At 37.2% G+C, this 14,209-nt stretch overlaps 3 protein-coding genes and 1 long non-coding RNA gene across 4 annotated transcripts; 2 read left to right on the forward strand and 2 right to left on the reverse strand.

Moving 5' to 3' along the window:
• The first annotated feature begins 1,088 nt into the window (after positions 1-1,088).
• LOC140758741 (uncharacterized) lies at positions 1,089-5,263 on the forward strand. The gene is made up of 6 exons (XM_073095012.1): positions 1,089-1,450; positions 1,848-2,083; positions 2,175-2,433; positions 4,210-4,389; positions 4,519-4,674; positions 4,765-5,263. The coding sequence occupies exons 1-6, from the start codon at positions 1,388-1,390 to the stop codon at positions 4,948-4,950; spliced, it is 1,080 nt and encodes a 359-aa protein (XP_072951113.1). The 5' UTR covers positions 1,089-1,387; the 3' UTR covers positions 4,951-5,263.
• Positions 5,264-5,546: 283 nt separating this feature from the next.
• Positions 5,547-6,398, reverse strand: LOC140758749 (uncharacterized). The gene is made up of 3 exons (XR_012104147.1): positions 6,010-6,398; positions 5,827-5,923; positions 5,547-5,734 (listed from the first exon to the last, which is right to left on the reverse strand). It is a non-coding gene; the product is annotated as an uncharacterized lncRNA (long non-coding RNA).
• Positions 6,399-8,331: 1,933 nt separating this feature from the next.
• Positions 8,332-11,349, forward strand: LOC140758748 (probable NAD(P)H dehydrogenase (quinone) FQR1-like 1). The gene is made up of 4 exons (XM_073095021.1): positions 8,332-8,505; positions 9,351-9,444; positions 10,536-10,798; positions 10,931-11,349. The coding sequence occupies exons 1-4, from the start codon at positions 8,483-8,485 to the stop codon at positions 11,160-11,162; spliced, it is 612 nt and encodes a 203-aa protein (XP_072951122.1). The 5' UTR covers positions 8,332-8,482; the 3' UTR covers positions 11,163-11,349.
• Positions 11,350-11,903: 554 nt separating this feature from the next.
• LOC140758742 (transcription factor bHLH112-like) lies at positions 11,904-13,955 on the reverse strand. Its single transcript, XM_073095013.1, has 7 exons — positions 13,684-13,955; positions 13,233-13,578; positions 13,008-13,121; positions 12,855-12,920; positions 12,684-12,749; positions 12,540-12,590; positions 11,904-12,399 (listed from the first exon to the last, which is right to left on the reverse strand). Exons 1-7 carry the CDS (start codon positions 13,929-13,931, stop codon positions 12,256-12,258), a joined length of 1,035 nt encoding a protein of 344 aa, XP_072951114.1. The 5' UTR covers positions 13,932-13,955; the 3' UTR covers positions 11,904-12,255.
• Positions 13,956-14,209: the final 254 nt, after the last annotated feature.

Raw genomic sequence — 14,209 nt, forward strand, 5'->3', positions numbered from 1 at the left:
GATAGAATGATCCATGATTTAGATGCGATAGATGATGGATGGATTAGGGCCAATATTTAATGTGCATAATGGTGAAACATGAATAATAGAATGGTTGTGCAAGCCCAGAAAGTAGAGTGTCGTTTAGAGGAGAGGGTGGCAAGGTTAAAAAAATAACTAGCTAGAAGAGATAATAACAATCACGTACGAAGAGGTGCAAAGTTTTAATTAATGCTACCCAAAAGGAAGCATCTGTTCGTTGTCAAATCTCGGCAGACAGGTATACTGTGGCGTTATAATAATTACGGTCGGCATTTTATTCTAAAGGTTTCATAAAATAGTGTTACGAATTATCTTTATTTAGTCTTATTTCGAGTGTTTGGTATGATCTTGTTTTGAGAAGGGAATAGTTAGAAGAGTTGAAAGACATGTCAATACACAAGATAATCGTGGTTTCTTTTCAAACAGGGGTCCTATTTACGCAAATCATAATCTACCTCCTATAATTAATTTATGGGTCACATCTGCAAAATGTTATATATGATATTGCATGATAAATGAGCAAAGTGCACATCGTCCACGATAGGATACCATCTAACAATGGAGCGTCACATAGAATATTGCAAATATAGTCATCTTTATACTTAAAAAAAACTATGAACCAATTCGTCTAGGAAATTAAAGTGACCCTAGTTTGCAATTTAGATGACAATGAACCTGTTTTCACAAATAAAGAAAAGGTGGCATTTTTGACGAAACTTCCAATTTGAGCACCACAAAAATAGCACTGAATCAAATTGTCAAATTCTTCTAGGTGTAATTTCCTGGAATTCTTTTTAATAAACAGGTAAAATCTTCAATTTATTGGAAGGATAAGTAACAAGTTTCCAAACTTTTTTAAATGAATGGATTGAATCAGTTCCGGTGAAAATGATTCACTATCAAAGTCTCCGGTTCTTCACTTTAGACTTTAGTATTTTCCAAGTATATTGATATAAAAAGTACGTCTCATTAAGACATGAAATTGTGAGAGCAAACTATTTTGTTTAGCCCAAAATTTCACATAGCAGACGAGATTTTATTAATTTAAAAAAAAAAACTCTTTCTCTCTCTCTCCCGCTCGCAGCCAGCAAATAAATTTGATACGATTGTTCGAGGTGAGATTGCGGAGCTAGCGAAAAGGAGCGCCACCTCTATCCAAAGAAGAGAGAAGCCTAAAATAGCAAAGCAAACGGATTTGGTTTTGGTTGGTCATGTGGGTTTTCTGTGGGATTCCATGAGGAAAGGGCCGGAGCCCGGGTGCGGTTTGTGCTTGCTTGGGTGGATAAGAAGGGGGAGGAAGAAGAAGGATTAGGAGGAAGTTATAGGAGGGTAGCTGTGTTCTTGTTCATGCCCTTTTTATCCTTCAATGGAAGAGAAAGGGAAAGAGGAGAAAGAAAAGAAGATGGAGGACTACGCTGCTCTCCAGAAGGTCATTCCCCTTGTCTATTTTTCTCCGTTTTCTTCCCAATTCCTTTTTCTTGGTGGGATTGGAAGCAAAACCCATGTTTTAAAATTAATAATGGTTGTGAAAGTTGAGATCTTTTTTTTTTCTTCTATTTTCCCTCTTGCTTTATCTCAGAATAATGTATACTTTTTGATAGTTAGCCTCATGGTGAGGTTTCTCTTTAACTTTTCAAATCTCTGGTTGTGGTTCCTCCCAATTTCTTGTGCATGGTCTATTCGTTAATTATCAATGTAGATTCGCAGGATATAGAAATTGTAGATTATATGTATGCAGATCCACTGATCCAGTAGCTTTTTAAATTCTTTTTCTGTAGCTGTTACAAGATTACATTTTTGATGTTCTGTAAACTCTTCTTGTGCAGGATACATTCATTACAAAACCTACAAGGAGATACCCGCATGTCTTGTGGATAGCTGTCTTGGCACTAATAATGAGTGTTGCAGTGTACGTATGTTCGCTGTGCTTGAAGCAGACAGGGTTCCTTGTCACACCCAAACTACTGAAGCTTGGACTCACAGAAAAACATTGCAATGAACCTGGCATTTTAGAGTCTGCTGATCCATATGTGCACTATCCAGAACCCTCTACTTACAGTAGGTAATGGAGAATATCTTCCATGCCGCTTGAATCAGCTCAACTGGTTTCCTCTACCATTTTCATGAGTAATAATCATTGGTGTGTTTGGCAGGAAAGAATGTGCATGCACGCCGGTTCGATCCTTTGCGATTTTGTCGATGCAAAGGTCTGGAAGTGGGTGGTTCGAGACTTTATTGAATAGCCATGTTAACATAAGCTCCAATGGTGAGGTCTTCTCTGTTAAAGATAGGCGTAGTAATATTTCATCAATCACAAAGACACTGGATAAAGTGTACAGCCTCGACTGGTACAGTAGTGCTTCTAAAAATGAATGTACAGCTGCTGTTGGCTTAAAATGGATGCTTAATCAGGTAGTTCTTTATTCAATGCAGATAGAGGTTTAAATCCCTTATTAGGGGGAAAAGAAAACAAACAAGTTGATATGTATTAGATTCACTTTTATGATGCTTATCTTTCTTGCATTCAACTTTGCAAATTCAGCTGCACTCATGAGTTCAATATAGAAGATATAATTTTTTTCCTTTGAAGTTAGTAACCTAGGAAGGTGGAGTCAGTTTCTAGTGTGAATATACTGAATCTTTAGAGGAAAAAGGTGCCTCACTATCCTTATAAATTCTTGGTCATAGGGCCATTACTTATTCTCTCCTCCTTTCAAGCTATTATCCTTACAACTCCTCTGGAGATGATAAACATATAATGGCAGAATGCTTGGGTTCTAATTCTAGGTACTAACTATTACGGTCCCTACAATGAGTTAAGCTAATGATGTTCTATTCCTGGGAAACGGTGTGTTAAATTCTTCCCTGTTGAACCTCAGCATTCAGGCAATTTGGGGATGCTTTCAAGGAAACTACTCATTGGTTCATAGGCTAAGCCTCTTAGTGAAACAACTAAGGATGAAACAGTTCAAGTGCGTTCTATAATGTAGGTACACTTCTCCACCCTTGATAGCAAAGCTCAACTTAAGAGAATGTACGTCATTAAAGTTTTTTTGGCTACTTTGAATTCAAGATGATGCATGTGATTGACTTTCCATGGAAGCAATCTGACATGCTGTTTATAGATTATTTAAAGTATCACTAGTCTATCAAGTTAATCCTACATGTTGTATAGCCTATTGGTGAGAGATAGCAAGATAATTTTTAGTGGAACATCTTGCGGGGTAATTAATTCAGTTTTTTTACACACAAATCATGATTGTTAACCAAATCCATATTATTGAAGGAGATATTGCTTCAAGATGCAGATGATGCATGTGATTGACTTTCCATGCCTCCATGAAAACAATCTGACATGCTTCTTATAGATGATTTTAGAGTACCACTAATCTATTGAGTTAATCCTACACATTCTATAGCCTATTGGATAGAGAAAGCAAGATAATTTTTAGTGGAACATCTTTTGGGGTAATTAAGTCGGTTTGTTTACACAGATTATGAGTGTTAACCAAATCCATATTATGCAAGGAGACATTGTCTCAAGATTGCATCTGTTTCCTTTGTTCCTTTAGGCATGAACCAAATAGAGATAAAGGTGCCAGCTAATTATTCACTTAAGGAGAAGCAAGCACAACATAGAGACAAACTAAGAGGATGACATTAAGGTTGCCACTGTATATACTTTGGTGAGACAACAGTATGCAAAGGGCTGTTGATGGAATCATGGAAATATTGGCATCAACATTTCACAGGTGGCAGCAGTACTTTAGAGCTGCATCGAACAAATTCTCAAGCTCTTCACAGCTGATATTTCAAAGAATAAGTTTTTGTTGTGACACCTCTACTTGATTTGATGATTTCTCCAACTTTGTGTCTCCGATGTTTCAAATTTCAATGTTAATCAAAAACCTTGTGCATTCTATCATTTTTCTCCATTCCAATTGAACTTCCATTATAAATTAGTGTGTTGAACTTTAGAAGAACAACTAATTATTGTTCTCCTGTATAGAAATCTGAAATTTGTATAAGATAAGGAAACTAATCAATTGATATATGTTGTCTCGAATGCAACTTTCAATTTCCTCTTTCTGTAAATGATCAATACAATATGCTACACAGCACTGATTATTTCCATTTGCACTTGGATCAGCTGTTATTGCAAAGTCCCTAATGGCATGGCAATTGCAGGGTCTCATGCAGAATCATAAGGAGATTGCTGAATACTTTAATCAAAAGGGAGTATTTGTGATATTCCTCTTCAGAAGAAATTTGCTTCGCCGCTTGGTTTCAGTACTTGCAAACACTCATGATCGGGACACCAAACAACTAAATGGAACCCATAAATCTCATGTGCATTCAAGATCTGAGGTTGTGATCCTAAGCTATTAGAACATGTTTACTTCACTTTCATTCAATCTTACTTAAACATGCTTTATTACTCAGTTATGTGATACACCTGCAACAAGCTCTTGATTGGAGGATTTAAATGATATGCAGGCTGATATCCTTGCTAGATACAAGCCTTTGCTTAATACAACTCTGTTGATTCCTGAACTGAATCACACAGACAAGTGGAGAGCTGATGCTCTGCAGAATTTCAAGAACACCCGCCACATTGTACTTTATTACGAGGATCTCATCAAAAACCCCACTGTGAGCTTCCTCACAACTTCTACATGACATCCTAACCCTTTTTAACTATATCCATGCTAACCAGGATAAGCTATATATATCTTTCTACAGACAGTAATGGATGTCTTGGATTTCCTAAGATTACCAAAAAGGAAGCTTCACAGCCGTCATGTCAAGATACACACAAGACCATTGGCTGATCAGGTTGAAAACTGGGATGCCATTTATGATACTCTGAAAGGAACAAAGTATGAGAGCTTCTTGCATGTTGACTACCAATTATCAAATGTAGCATAGTTAGCTGATCAGGTTGAAAACTGAGATGCCATTATGATACTCTGAAGGGAACAAGTATGAGAGCTTCGTGAACGCTATCAGATATAGCATAATCTGGTGATTTGGTGTAAATAACTCTCCTTTAATTCTTTTTTTCATTCCTTTTGTTGTTCGAGTTTCATTGTGACCGGCATACCCCGACATCAATCTCGTAGGCGGTTTTGGTCATCAGATGCTAACAGATTCTTTTGAAGGTCTGGTTTGTTTTGTGCCTTCTCTTTGTAGACATTCATCTGTAACTTGGTTAATGCAAATTCACAAAGATAATCCTTTTGAGCGCATATGACCATATATACTAATTGAATCCTAAAATTCTGCAAAAGATTGTGCCATCTTTGAAATCATATTAAACTTCATTATATCTCCTTTTTTTATTCTTTTTCTTTGTTGAGAAATGGGAAAAGGATAACTTGATGGATAGATGACATTATCCTGGGAATTGGAATGTCCATTATTTTCCTGCTACATCTTTCTTAATTCTTTATAGAACTACATGACTACACAAAGACAACATACATTGTTCGTTTATTATCTAACAACTTGGGTTAATTCTGTCATCTAACAGAAGTAATCTGAATACTGCTAATTATTCCTAGACTGATTGCTATGTGGTATACAACTAAAACAACAGACATCAAATCTAAAGCTAAATTCTCTTATCGGCCATCAAGTATTGTGATCATCACCTCATTCAAGGTACAAGATTCCGGCCTGATCGACGACGAATCCGGTTCGAACAGTCCTCCTGAACCCACAAAAACAGGCCTTTTAGAGCAATCATTGCGCAGCGTCAAAACTACAGAGGATAATGACCTATCTTGAACACAGGAAACCCACCATAATGTATCTCAAGGCTTCAACAATGCAAAACATGTGACCCATCAGCTCATCAACTAGATCCAATCCATTCCCTTCATTCCATAAGCTCCAAAACCTACAAAATTAAGCCAAATTACAAGTGATCAAGAGGCGAAAATGTCAGAAAATTACAATCTTACTATATTTCTACTCTATCCGTACATGTCCCAGAAGATTCAAGTGAGTGTCAGAGATATACGCCCTCCTGTTCTTTTTGCCAGTTACAATCCCTAGTACTAGAACTCCAAAGCTATATACATCAAGCTTGACTGAGAAGATGCCATCCATTGCATACTTTGGAGACATGTGTCCACTGCATCGTAATAATTGAGGTATGAAGCTTAGTCTCTTGATCCATGTCAATGTTCAATCTAAGATATAAACTATCTTCATACTACTCTTCGAGTATTCACCACAGCCTAGTCGCCTCCAAATATCCTCGCCACGGTGAAGTCGGACATTGATGGATTCATATCCTCGTCAAGAAGAATGTTGCTTACTTTGAGATCTCTGTATTTGTTTTAAATCTTGTATGCCAATCCAATAATGCAACTTTTGATACAGTTAGAGCAGTTGACATGAACATGGCCAGCTACTTATAACATCCAGAAATCAATGTGATAGAAGATCTACCAACCGAAGAGGAAAAGAATCAAGACCAGCGTTTGACATGTACTCATACACAAGAATCAATTGACACCCTCCTGTTTCAAACTAGGGAAATTTATAATATATACCCCACCTTCTACTTTTACTATCATTAAAATTCTATTACGCAGGTATGTATCATATATTAGACCGTTGCATTTTGCTTCTGTCGTCTCAATCATAGTAATTTTCTCTAATCACCTTTATATATTTGGGCATACAGATACTAAGAGAAGCAGCTCTTTAATTAGTGTCAGTCTTTTTCTCCACTTGATAGTTAATCCAATGAGCAAAACAGAAGTTTAACCACACAACCAAGATGCAGGCAGGCCCACAATATATATAGCTGAGATATAAATTTTCTTCTAGCTAAGATTGAAGCCATCAACGTCACATTTGCATCATTTCCCATACTAGGAGTAAATTCCTCTTCAAGAACTCATCTTCCGAATGTTGGTTGGCCTGCTTGGATTTCTGGACAGACAAAACTTATCCTTATCACCCACCAAATGTGGACGTTTTGTCTCTCATTCTTCTCTCTTCTTCTCCTCCTCCTTTTGTTAAGCTCACTGTTGAAATATATGAAGATTAAAATGTGCGCATACTTCATGTTCGACACGGCAAATGAGGTGTACTTTATCACGTAAGATGATCAGGATCACCTCACCTGTTAATATGTCACTAGCTTGTGGGGCTCATGGAAAACTATAATGTCGGATTTCGTGACAAGTGTAATGGCGAATATTTCCTTTCCTAAGTTATATATCTACTGCAATTTTTGGTATATCGGAGTGGTAACTTTCCAACATGGTTGTCAATTGCTTTCCCTTATCTTGATTTGACGAAACTTATGCATATCATATTGTGATGTTGATGTGATTTAGAGGGTAATTAGCTTTAATTTCTAATTAAAAAACTTATATTTAACATTACCCATTTTACTGTTAAAGCTTGTCACCCCTCAGAATACGTGAAAAATATTGTACTCCATTCAGGTGCTATATATAACTTTAAAATTGAGAAATAAAGATTATGAAAAGAATGTGTATACAAATTAATATATAGTTTTAATACCCAATTATCATTATCAAAAATCTAAGAATTAAGTTTTTGATAGCTTGACCACAACTTGAATTAAGTACGACACTATTTTTAATGACTAGACTTTTACCGATTAAAAAAAAATCTAAACCTCAAGATTAATCGGTGATATCATAATTTGTTTAATTGCCAAACTTCCGAATTTAAATTAAAACAAGATAAATTGCCGAAGAAAAATAAAAGCAAACGGCAATTAGAAATGTTGGATCCCTTGTCATGCTTAGCTGTAATACACGTGGGTCCTGGTGGCAGAGTCGTAAATAAGATGTCGTTCGCATGCAACGTGGGAATTAGTTGTCGGATAGAAAACTGCGGCGCCGTTGAAGACGCCGATGACTTTGACTTTATGCCTCGGATCTCGATGATACGTTAACTAATTACGAAATAATGATTCGCTCAAGCACCTTTTAACAATATTGCACCCCTAATTGCCTAAACTAACAAGCTTAGCACGAATCATAAAGCCATAGGTGAGCATGACGATGGGGTGACATCAGCGAACAAGTTGGTTCTAATTACTTCACCAGCGATTGCTTCACGTTCGCCGATAACGACGCCGTTATTTCGGAGATGTGCTTAATGGTTAAGATTTTAGATAACTACATTTAGATTCCCTAAATTATTGCTTAGCTTTATATTATCCTCTTATTTATTTATTTATTTTATTTTATTTTCCATTTTTAAGTAGTTAGACGAGTCACGGAGAGGGGAATCAGTTAAGCTTTGAAGTCAAATCCCTCCCTCCCTCGGGAATTTTATAAATAAGCCCCCCCTGCCGTTCCCTTCTCCTCACAAGTAAACGAAGCGAAAAGTCTCGCCTCTTTCATAAACTCCCCATCTGTAGATTTCTGAACCTGGCAATCCTCCGAATCTCCAATCTCCATTAATGGCTGCCAAGGTCTATATTGTGTAAGAACTCCAATACCCACCTGTTAAATCTCTTAATTTTGCTCTATCCGTTGATCGTTTTTGCTCATCCTCTTCGGATTATTGTATGATTGTTACGTTTTATGGGGAATGCTTGATGGAGAAATTATTTGCGTTGGGATTTTTGGAATAAGATAACGATCGGTTCGGGTTTGATGCAGATACTGAACAATAAATAAGTGTTGGAATGTTGTGATTGTTTAGGGTTTAGTCGTTTATACTACAATTTTGGGTTCATATCCAGGAACAACGCCACTAGTGTCAAAATGTTTTTGGAGTATTTCAACAATAAGAAAAAGAATGGATCTTTTTGCTTTCTCTTTATTATATGATTTAGTGGTGAGACCTTAAGGTTTCCATCGACATGGTAGGTTTATGCTTCTAATTAATGGTGGTTTTTGAGTGATTTGCTACTTTGTGGCGGGGCATATTGTTCATCTTTTTAACCTTCCCCTTTCTTTACAAACATTGTGATTGCTCATGCTGGTATCGTGCATGTACTTATCGATTTGATGTGGATTTCCACCAAAATTTTCTTTCTTTCTCAGCTGTAAAATAAGTTTGACTGCTTCCTAATGTCATACCACCAAAAGAATCTTCTTCATTTTCTTTATCAACAATGAATTTTAAATACCATTCTTGCAATTTTATATTCTGGTTGGAAAAATATGCCTACTTTAGTGATAGGAATAGGAAAAAGAAAAGGGGGCTTTCATTTAAATGGCAAATATGCTTTCACTTTATTCCTGCCAAATGCCATATAATAATCATAATCTTTTTTATTTACTAACTCTCTATTAAACACTCATTTCTAAATACTTCTACAGGTACTACTCTATGTATGGACATGTAGAGAAGCTAGCAGAAGAGATAAAGAAAGGTGTCTCATCTGTTGAAGGAGTGGAGGCTAAGTTATGGCAGGTTTGTCTTGATCATCTCTTGTTGCGACAAATCTTTACATTCTTATTATTGGAGATGCAATGGTATGCTAATTATCCATCTTCTAGACCAACATATAGTACATTTTAGAGACTATCGAACCACTCATGTACGAAGTTGGAAATCATAACCAACAGATTAATGAATTACAAGCGCTTAGTGTGAGTACGTTGAGATATCCAGAGGTACAAAACTTAGTTGGACTACAGACTTGGGTATAATCTATGAATCATTGATTTTAAATCTTGACCATTACATATGAATCAAGTTTACAGTTTGCATCCAGTCCACTTGTTTGATCCTTTAGTTCAGTTTTAGTTTGATTTATTCTGTGACAGAAATTTCACCATTTGACCATATCTGCATTTTCTTCACCAAATTTTACATTTAGCAATCCCTATATTAGAAGCACCACGTTGCCAGATACTGATGAATTACAGAGCATTTGCATCAGACATTATTTCCACCTAATAAAGGGCATGGAATAGAATCTGGTTATCTTTGTTGTGCTGGAGCGAAAGAAAGAATGTCGAATCTAGTGTTAAACAGGAAAGGTTGTTACTGAGTTTTGAAAAACAGCAATGGCAGAAGGGATTCTGGTCTTAGATTGATAACCTCCCATGGATCATGACTGGAATAACTCGTTTGCTATTAATGAGCATTTGCAGACTTTAAGTGATTAACAAAATTCACTCTGGCTATTAATTAGGGTATTTCTGAACTTTGAATGTTCATATCTATTTTTCCATGAATGTGAATATCTCACTCTTTATTGGGCTATTATATCTTTGTTTATACTCTGTTTTCTTGATATTGGTATGATTTATTAGCCTATTAGGGTCTTGTGAAACATGTCTGTTCATAAAATGCAATCTTTTAATTTTTATGCTTGTGTGTTGCATCCTTCAAATATGTCTACTTAAGCTGTCCAGATTGAAGAAGCAAGTTAGCAAGCCAATGCTTAGCACATTGACTAGTAGTCTTTTTTGTGTTAACAAGAAAATTGGAATGCAACATGATCATATCTTTGTTGACCATATAATGGTTACAAATCTTAAACTTTGGCTGAACAGGTACCTGAGACTCTCCCTGCTGAGGTGTTATCCAAGATGAGTGCACCTCCTAAGAGTGATGTGCCAATCATTAACCCAACGGAACTTGCTGAGGCTGATGGGATCATCTTTGGATTTCCAACTAGGTTTGGTATGATGTCTGCACAATTCAAAGCATTCCTTGATGCAACTGGAGGCCTCTGGAAATCTCAGCAGCTTGCAGGAAAGCCTGCAGGAATTTTTTACAGCACTGCTTCTCAAGGAGGAGGACAAGAGACTACGGCGTAAGCTCTTCTACTGCATCTAGTTGCACAATTTGTCATTCCAAATCCCTCCATCAATGATTGAGTGGATAGTAACAGTAATCTAGAAAAGTAAAGATAAATATTCACGTATCTTCTTTCTGCTTTCTTCAGTTTGACAGCCATAACACAGTTGGTGCATCATGGAATGGTCTTTGTGCCCATTGGATACACATTTGGTGCTGGAATGTTTGAGATGGATCAAGTGAAAGGAGGCAGCCCCTACGGTGCCGGCACGTATGCTGGCGATGGTTCAAGATGCCCTTCTGAGCTTGAGTTGGCGCAAGCCTTCCATCAGGGCAAATACTTTGCCGCAATTGCAAAGAAGCTAAAAGGATCTGCATGATCTACACATCTATACCAAAGTCTTTATACACAATCTGTCATTCCCTGTTGTGTTCAGAATAATTTTGTGCTTCACTATATTCTATAGCCAATGTTATTTGATATTTATGTTTCTTTAATACATGGGTTGTTACACAAAGTCGGTCCTTATGTTTGATCATATAAATAAAATTGCTTGTTGTACCTTACCAATGTCTATTTATTTGTCACCTTCTTAGTTGGTGCATCTCTATGTTTTACTCGGGCAAAATATTAATTGTTAACAGGAAAATAACTAAGATTTTGGGTCAGATGTTAATTTTTAGTACTGTTGAGTGTGACACATGACCATCTTCAAAGTCAGAGCTTAACCACCAAGTTGTCACCTGTCAATGAGATGTGGCTTAATCATTGTTCGTAATCTAAGTTGCTTGCAAAAGGTATTACATCTTGAACTTGTTAAATTAATTATCATCTCTACATAGCCTTCTACTCCGTATTGAACTTGTTTGGATTAATGATATGTCTTCACTCCTCTGTATGTTAAACATACATGGCATATGAAATGGTTGGATAAAGATAAAGTCATGTAGTTTACATCTTTGAACAGAACACTGATGATATCAAAGTAGGGAGGGAAAGAGAGGTTTCTTTTAAGTGGGTCACCCTCTGACTTCCACTACCATTTCGCAACACAGTAAATAAAAAAGTAAGATCTAAAGGAAAAGGGGACAACGCTTGTTCCTATCTTGAATCCAATTATTCCTTATTATTATGTTTATTGAACAAAAAAAAAGAAAAAAAGAGAAGAGAATAGAGGTGGTGCCAGCCCTTACAGGCACATCAAACAGGAACAAAAGACCCACCTTCTTCCCCATCCCCTCCCTGCCCCTTTCCCAATCCCTTCTGCTAAATTCAGCATTCAGTAACTAATACATAGTTTTCTACTAAATTTAGCACTTGTTCCCATCTCTTAGCCCACCTCTTACATGATAAAATTCTTGTAATTTATTTGTTTCCTCTTACTGTTTTCACTCCCTCTCTTGCTTTAGCAAACCATGCATGTGATAGAGAGGATCATTACTACTCCATTCTTGCCCAACACCCTAACACCTCTACATGAAGGTTCCTCCATAGGTAGGATGCCAGAAATCTGCCATGGTTTCCACGGCCACCGGATAAGTGCTCGCGATTGGCACCAGACATAATCCTCGACTCCGAAGGTCTTGCTTCGGCTCGGCCATCGACTTTTCTAGTCCCTGCATTAACAAGCCATTGCAACATCTTAAGACTCATGGCTGATTGTTGAATATCACATATGTGGATTTAGTCTCGTACAGAAGAAGAAGAAGAAGAAGAAGAAGAAGAAGAAGAAGAAAAAAGTAAAAAAAGATTGTACCTTCTGGTACTGCATTGGATGCTCATGTTTCCAGTATGGCGCGCTTAGAACCTGTAGTTAGCCAAAAGAAACTTAAATTACTCAAGAAAATTACTGGTTTAAATTTAAATTTTGTGATAATAATGGATCAGCAAAGAGACTTACACCAACTTGATCATGAAGGAATTTAATGTACTCGATTACTTCGGTGAGAACTGAGGTTGTATCAGTCTGCGATGGGATTGGAGTTAGAAAACCATTCGCATGTTTGAAGTGAATCTATATATTTTTGCATTTGGTCTAGCTCTTATAGAGAGATTGATGAAAATATGCTACCTTTCCAAAAGGTGAGACTAGTTGCTGGAGTGCAGCGATCCTATCCCCTACTTTTTCTTTCCTCACCTGTAAACACGAACATATATAAAATGCTAGATAAATATTCATCTAGTTGCTATTGAGTACTAAAATCTTAATCAGATTGTGCCGTACTTTAAAGCTCGGTAATGGCGAAAATTTCTCGATTCTAGTCTTCTTTTGAGCAGGCTCACTGCTTCTTTTCTTCGGCGCAGACGAGCATGAGTCATGAACTCCTTCTGAATTAGACTAAATATACCAACAAACAAACAAAAAAAAAACATATATACTGAGTTCTTAAGAACCCTAATTATAACTAGGAAACGAAAAGAGAATAAATTTATCCATGGTTTTGTATACCTTCACCATGAGGTCTCTCCACGTAGGTCTAGGCTCAAATTGCTGCGAAACTAACAGAGAAGGCGTCGAAGAGTTGAAGACATTCAACGAAAAATTGTTGTTGGCGTGCAGCTGATCGATAGTCTGTTGCTTCGACTGCGAAAAATTAGCCCATGAGGGTTGTAACAACTCGTTCGAGTCGATACCGGAGCTGGGATGACGTTGGTGTGGTAGGATTAAGCTATGGTTGATGTCTTTGAAATTGTTCATGACATAATAATCCTCCATGCCCACATGAACTTGGTTTGATTCACTATTGGCAGGCCTTGTGCTAAGATCCTCTTGAAGCATGGTTTCACTGCTTCCACTTTGATCGTCGATCGTATTGAAGCCAAGTAGACAAAGATATTAATTCATACATACATGTAGAGTAATGAGATTAAAAGTATGAAGTTAAAGAGAACAAACATACAGTAAGGCTTGCGTCCAAAAATCCATTGGTGGATATTGCATGGGTTGTGTATCTTGGAAGGTTAAAGAACTACCAGAGGCCGAGCCGACCGACTCGTCGCCGGACCGAGACTTCGACTCGACGTTACCCGCCGTCGACCAACGTAAGTTTTCACCACCGACGTCTATAATCGCCGTCGAGCACGAGTTCCCGGGGTTCCACCAGCTCCCTCCACTGCATATCCTTATCTGGAAGTCATCGGCAGCCATGTTTCTACCTCTATCTTCTCTTGTTTTTGGATGGAATGGAAAGGGTTAGGGAAGTGGAGGATGACTATATATAGCACCTTGGCCGACTGTACATAGGTTTGGTGTGTAGAAAACTGGTAGACTTGTGGACCAAGAATGAGTGGTCGATTGCTAGTGGTATAGTTTAATGTTTTTCCCATGTAAATTTAGTTTGTGGTTGTAAATTTTTTGTTCTCCTTGAATTTGAACATTTGCTTGGAGAGAAAGGGAGATGATGTTGTTCCTTTACTTTTATGCAG

Source organism: Typha angustifolia, chromosome 4 (genome assembly GCF_048772165.1).
Source record: "Typha angustifolia cultivar Huaian chromosome 4, ASM4877216v1, whole genome shotgun sequence".
NCBI lineage: Eukaryota > Viridiplantae > Streptophyta > Magnoliopsida > Poales > Typhaceae > Typha > Typha angustifolia.

What these genes read in the sequence shown, in the direction of transcription:
- LOC140758741 (XM_073095012.1), top strand. Translation starts at nt 1,388, where the DNA reads ATGGAAGAGAAAGGGAAAGAGGAGAAAGAAAAGAAGATGGAGGACTAC. An exon ending in TAAAATGGATGCTTAATCAG is followed by an intron (nt 2,434 to 4,209) that starts GTAGTTCTTTAT and finishes TGGCAATTGCAG; the next exon opens with GGTCTCATGCAGAATCATAA. An exon ending in ATCTCATCAAAAACCCCACT is followed by an intron (nt 4,675 to 4,764) that starts GTGAGCTTCCTC and finishes ATCTTTCTACAG; the next exon opens with ACAGTAATGGATGTCTTGGA.
- LOC140758748 (XM_073095021.1), top strand. Translation starts at nt 8,483, where the DNA reads ATGGCTGCCAAGGTCTATATTGT. An exon ending in GCTGCCAAGGTCTATATTGT is followed by an intron (nt 8,506 to 9,350) that starts GTAAGAACTCCA and finishes ATACTTCTACAG; the next exon opens with GTACTACTCTATGTATGGAC. An exon ending in GGAGGACAAGAGACTACGGC is followed by an intron (nt 10,799 to 10,930) that starts GTAAGCTCTTCT and finishes TGCTTTCTTCAG; the next exon opens with TTTGACAGCCATAACACAGT.
- LOC140758742 (XM_073095013.1), bottom strand. Translation starts at nt 13,931, where the DNA reads ATGGCTGCCGATGACTTCCAGATAAGGATATGCAGTGGAGGGAGCTGG. An exon ending in TAGTCTCACCTTTTGGAAAG is followed by an intron (nt 12,750 to 12,854) that starts GTAGCATATTTT and finishes ATCCCATCGCAG; the next exon opens with ACTGATACAACCTCAGTTCT. An exon ending in ATCCAATGCAGTACCAGAAG is followed by an intron (nt 12,400 to 12,539) that starts GTACAATCTTTT and finishes TTGTTAATGCAG; the next exon opens with GGACTAGAAAAGTCGATGGC.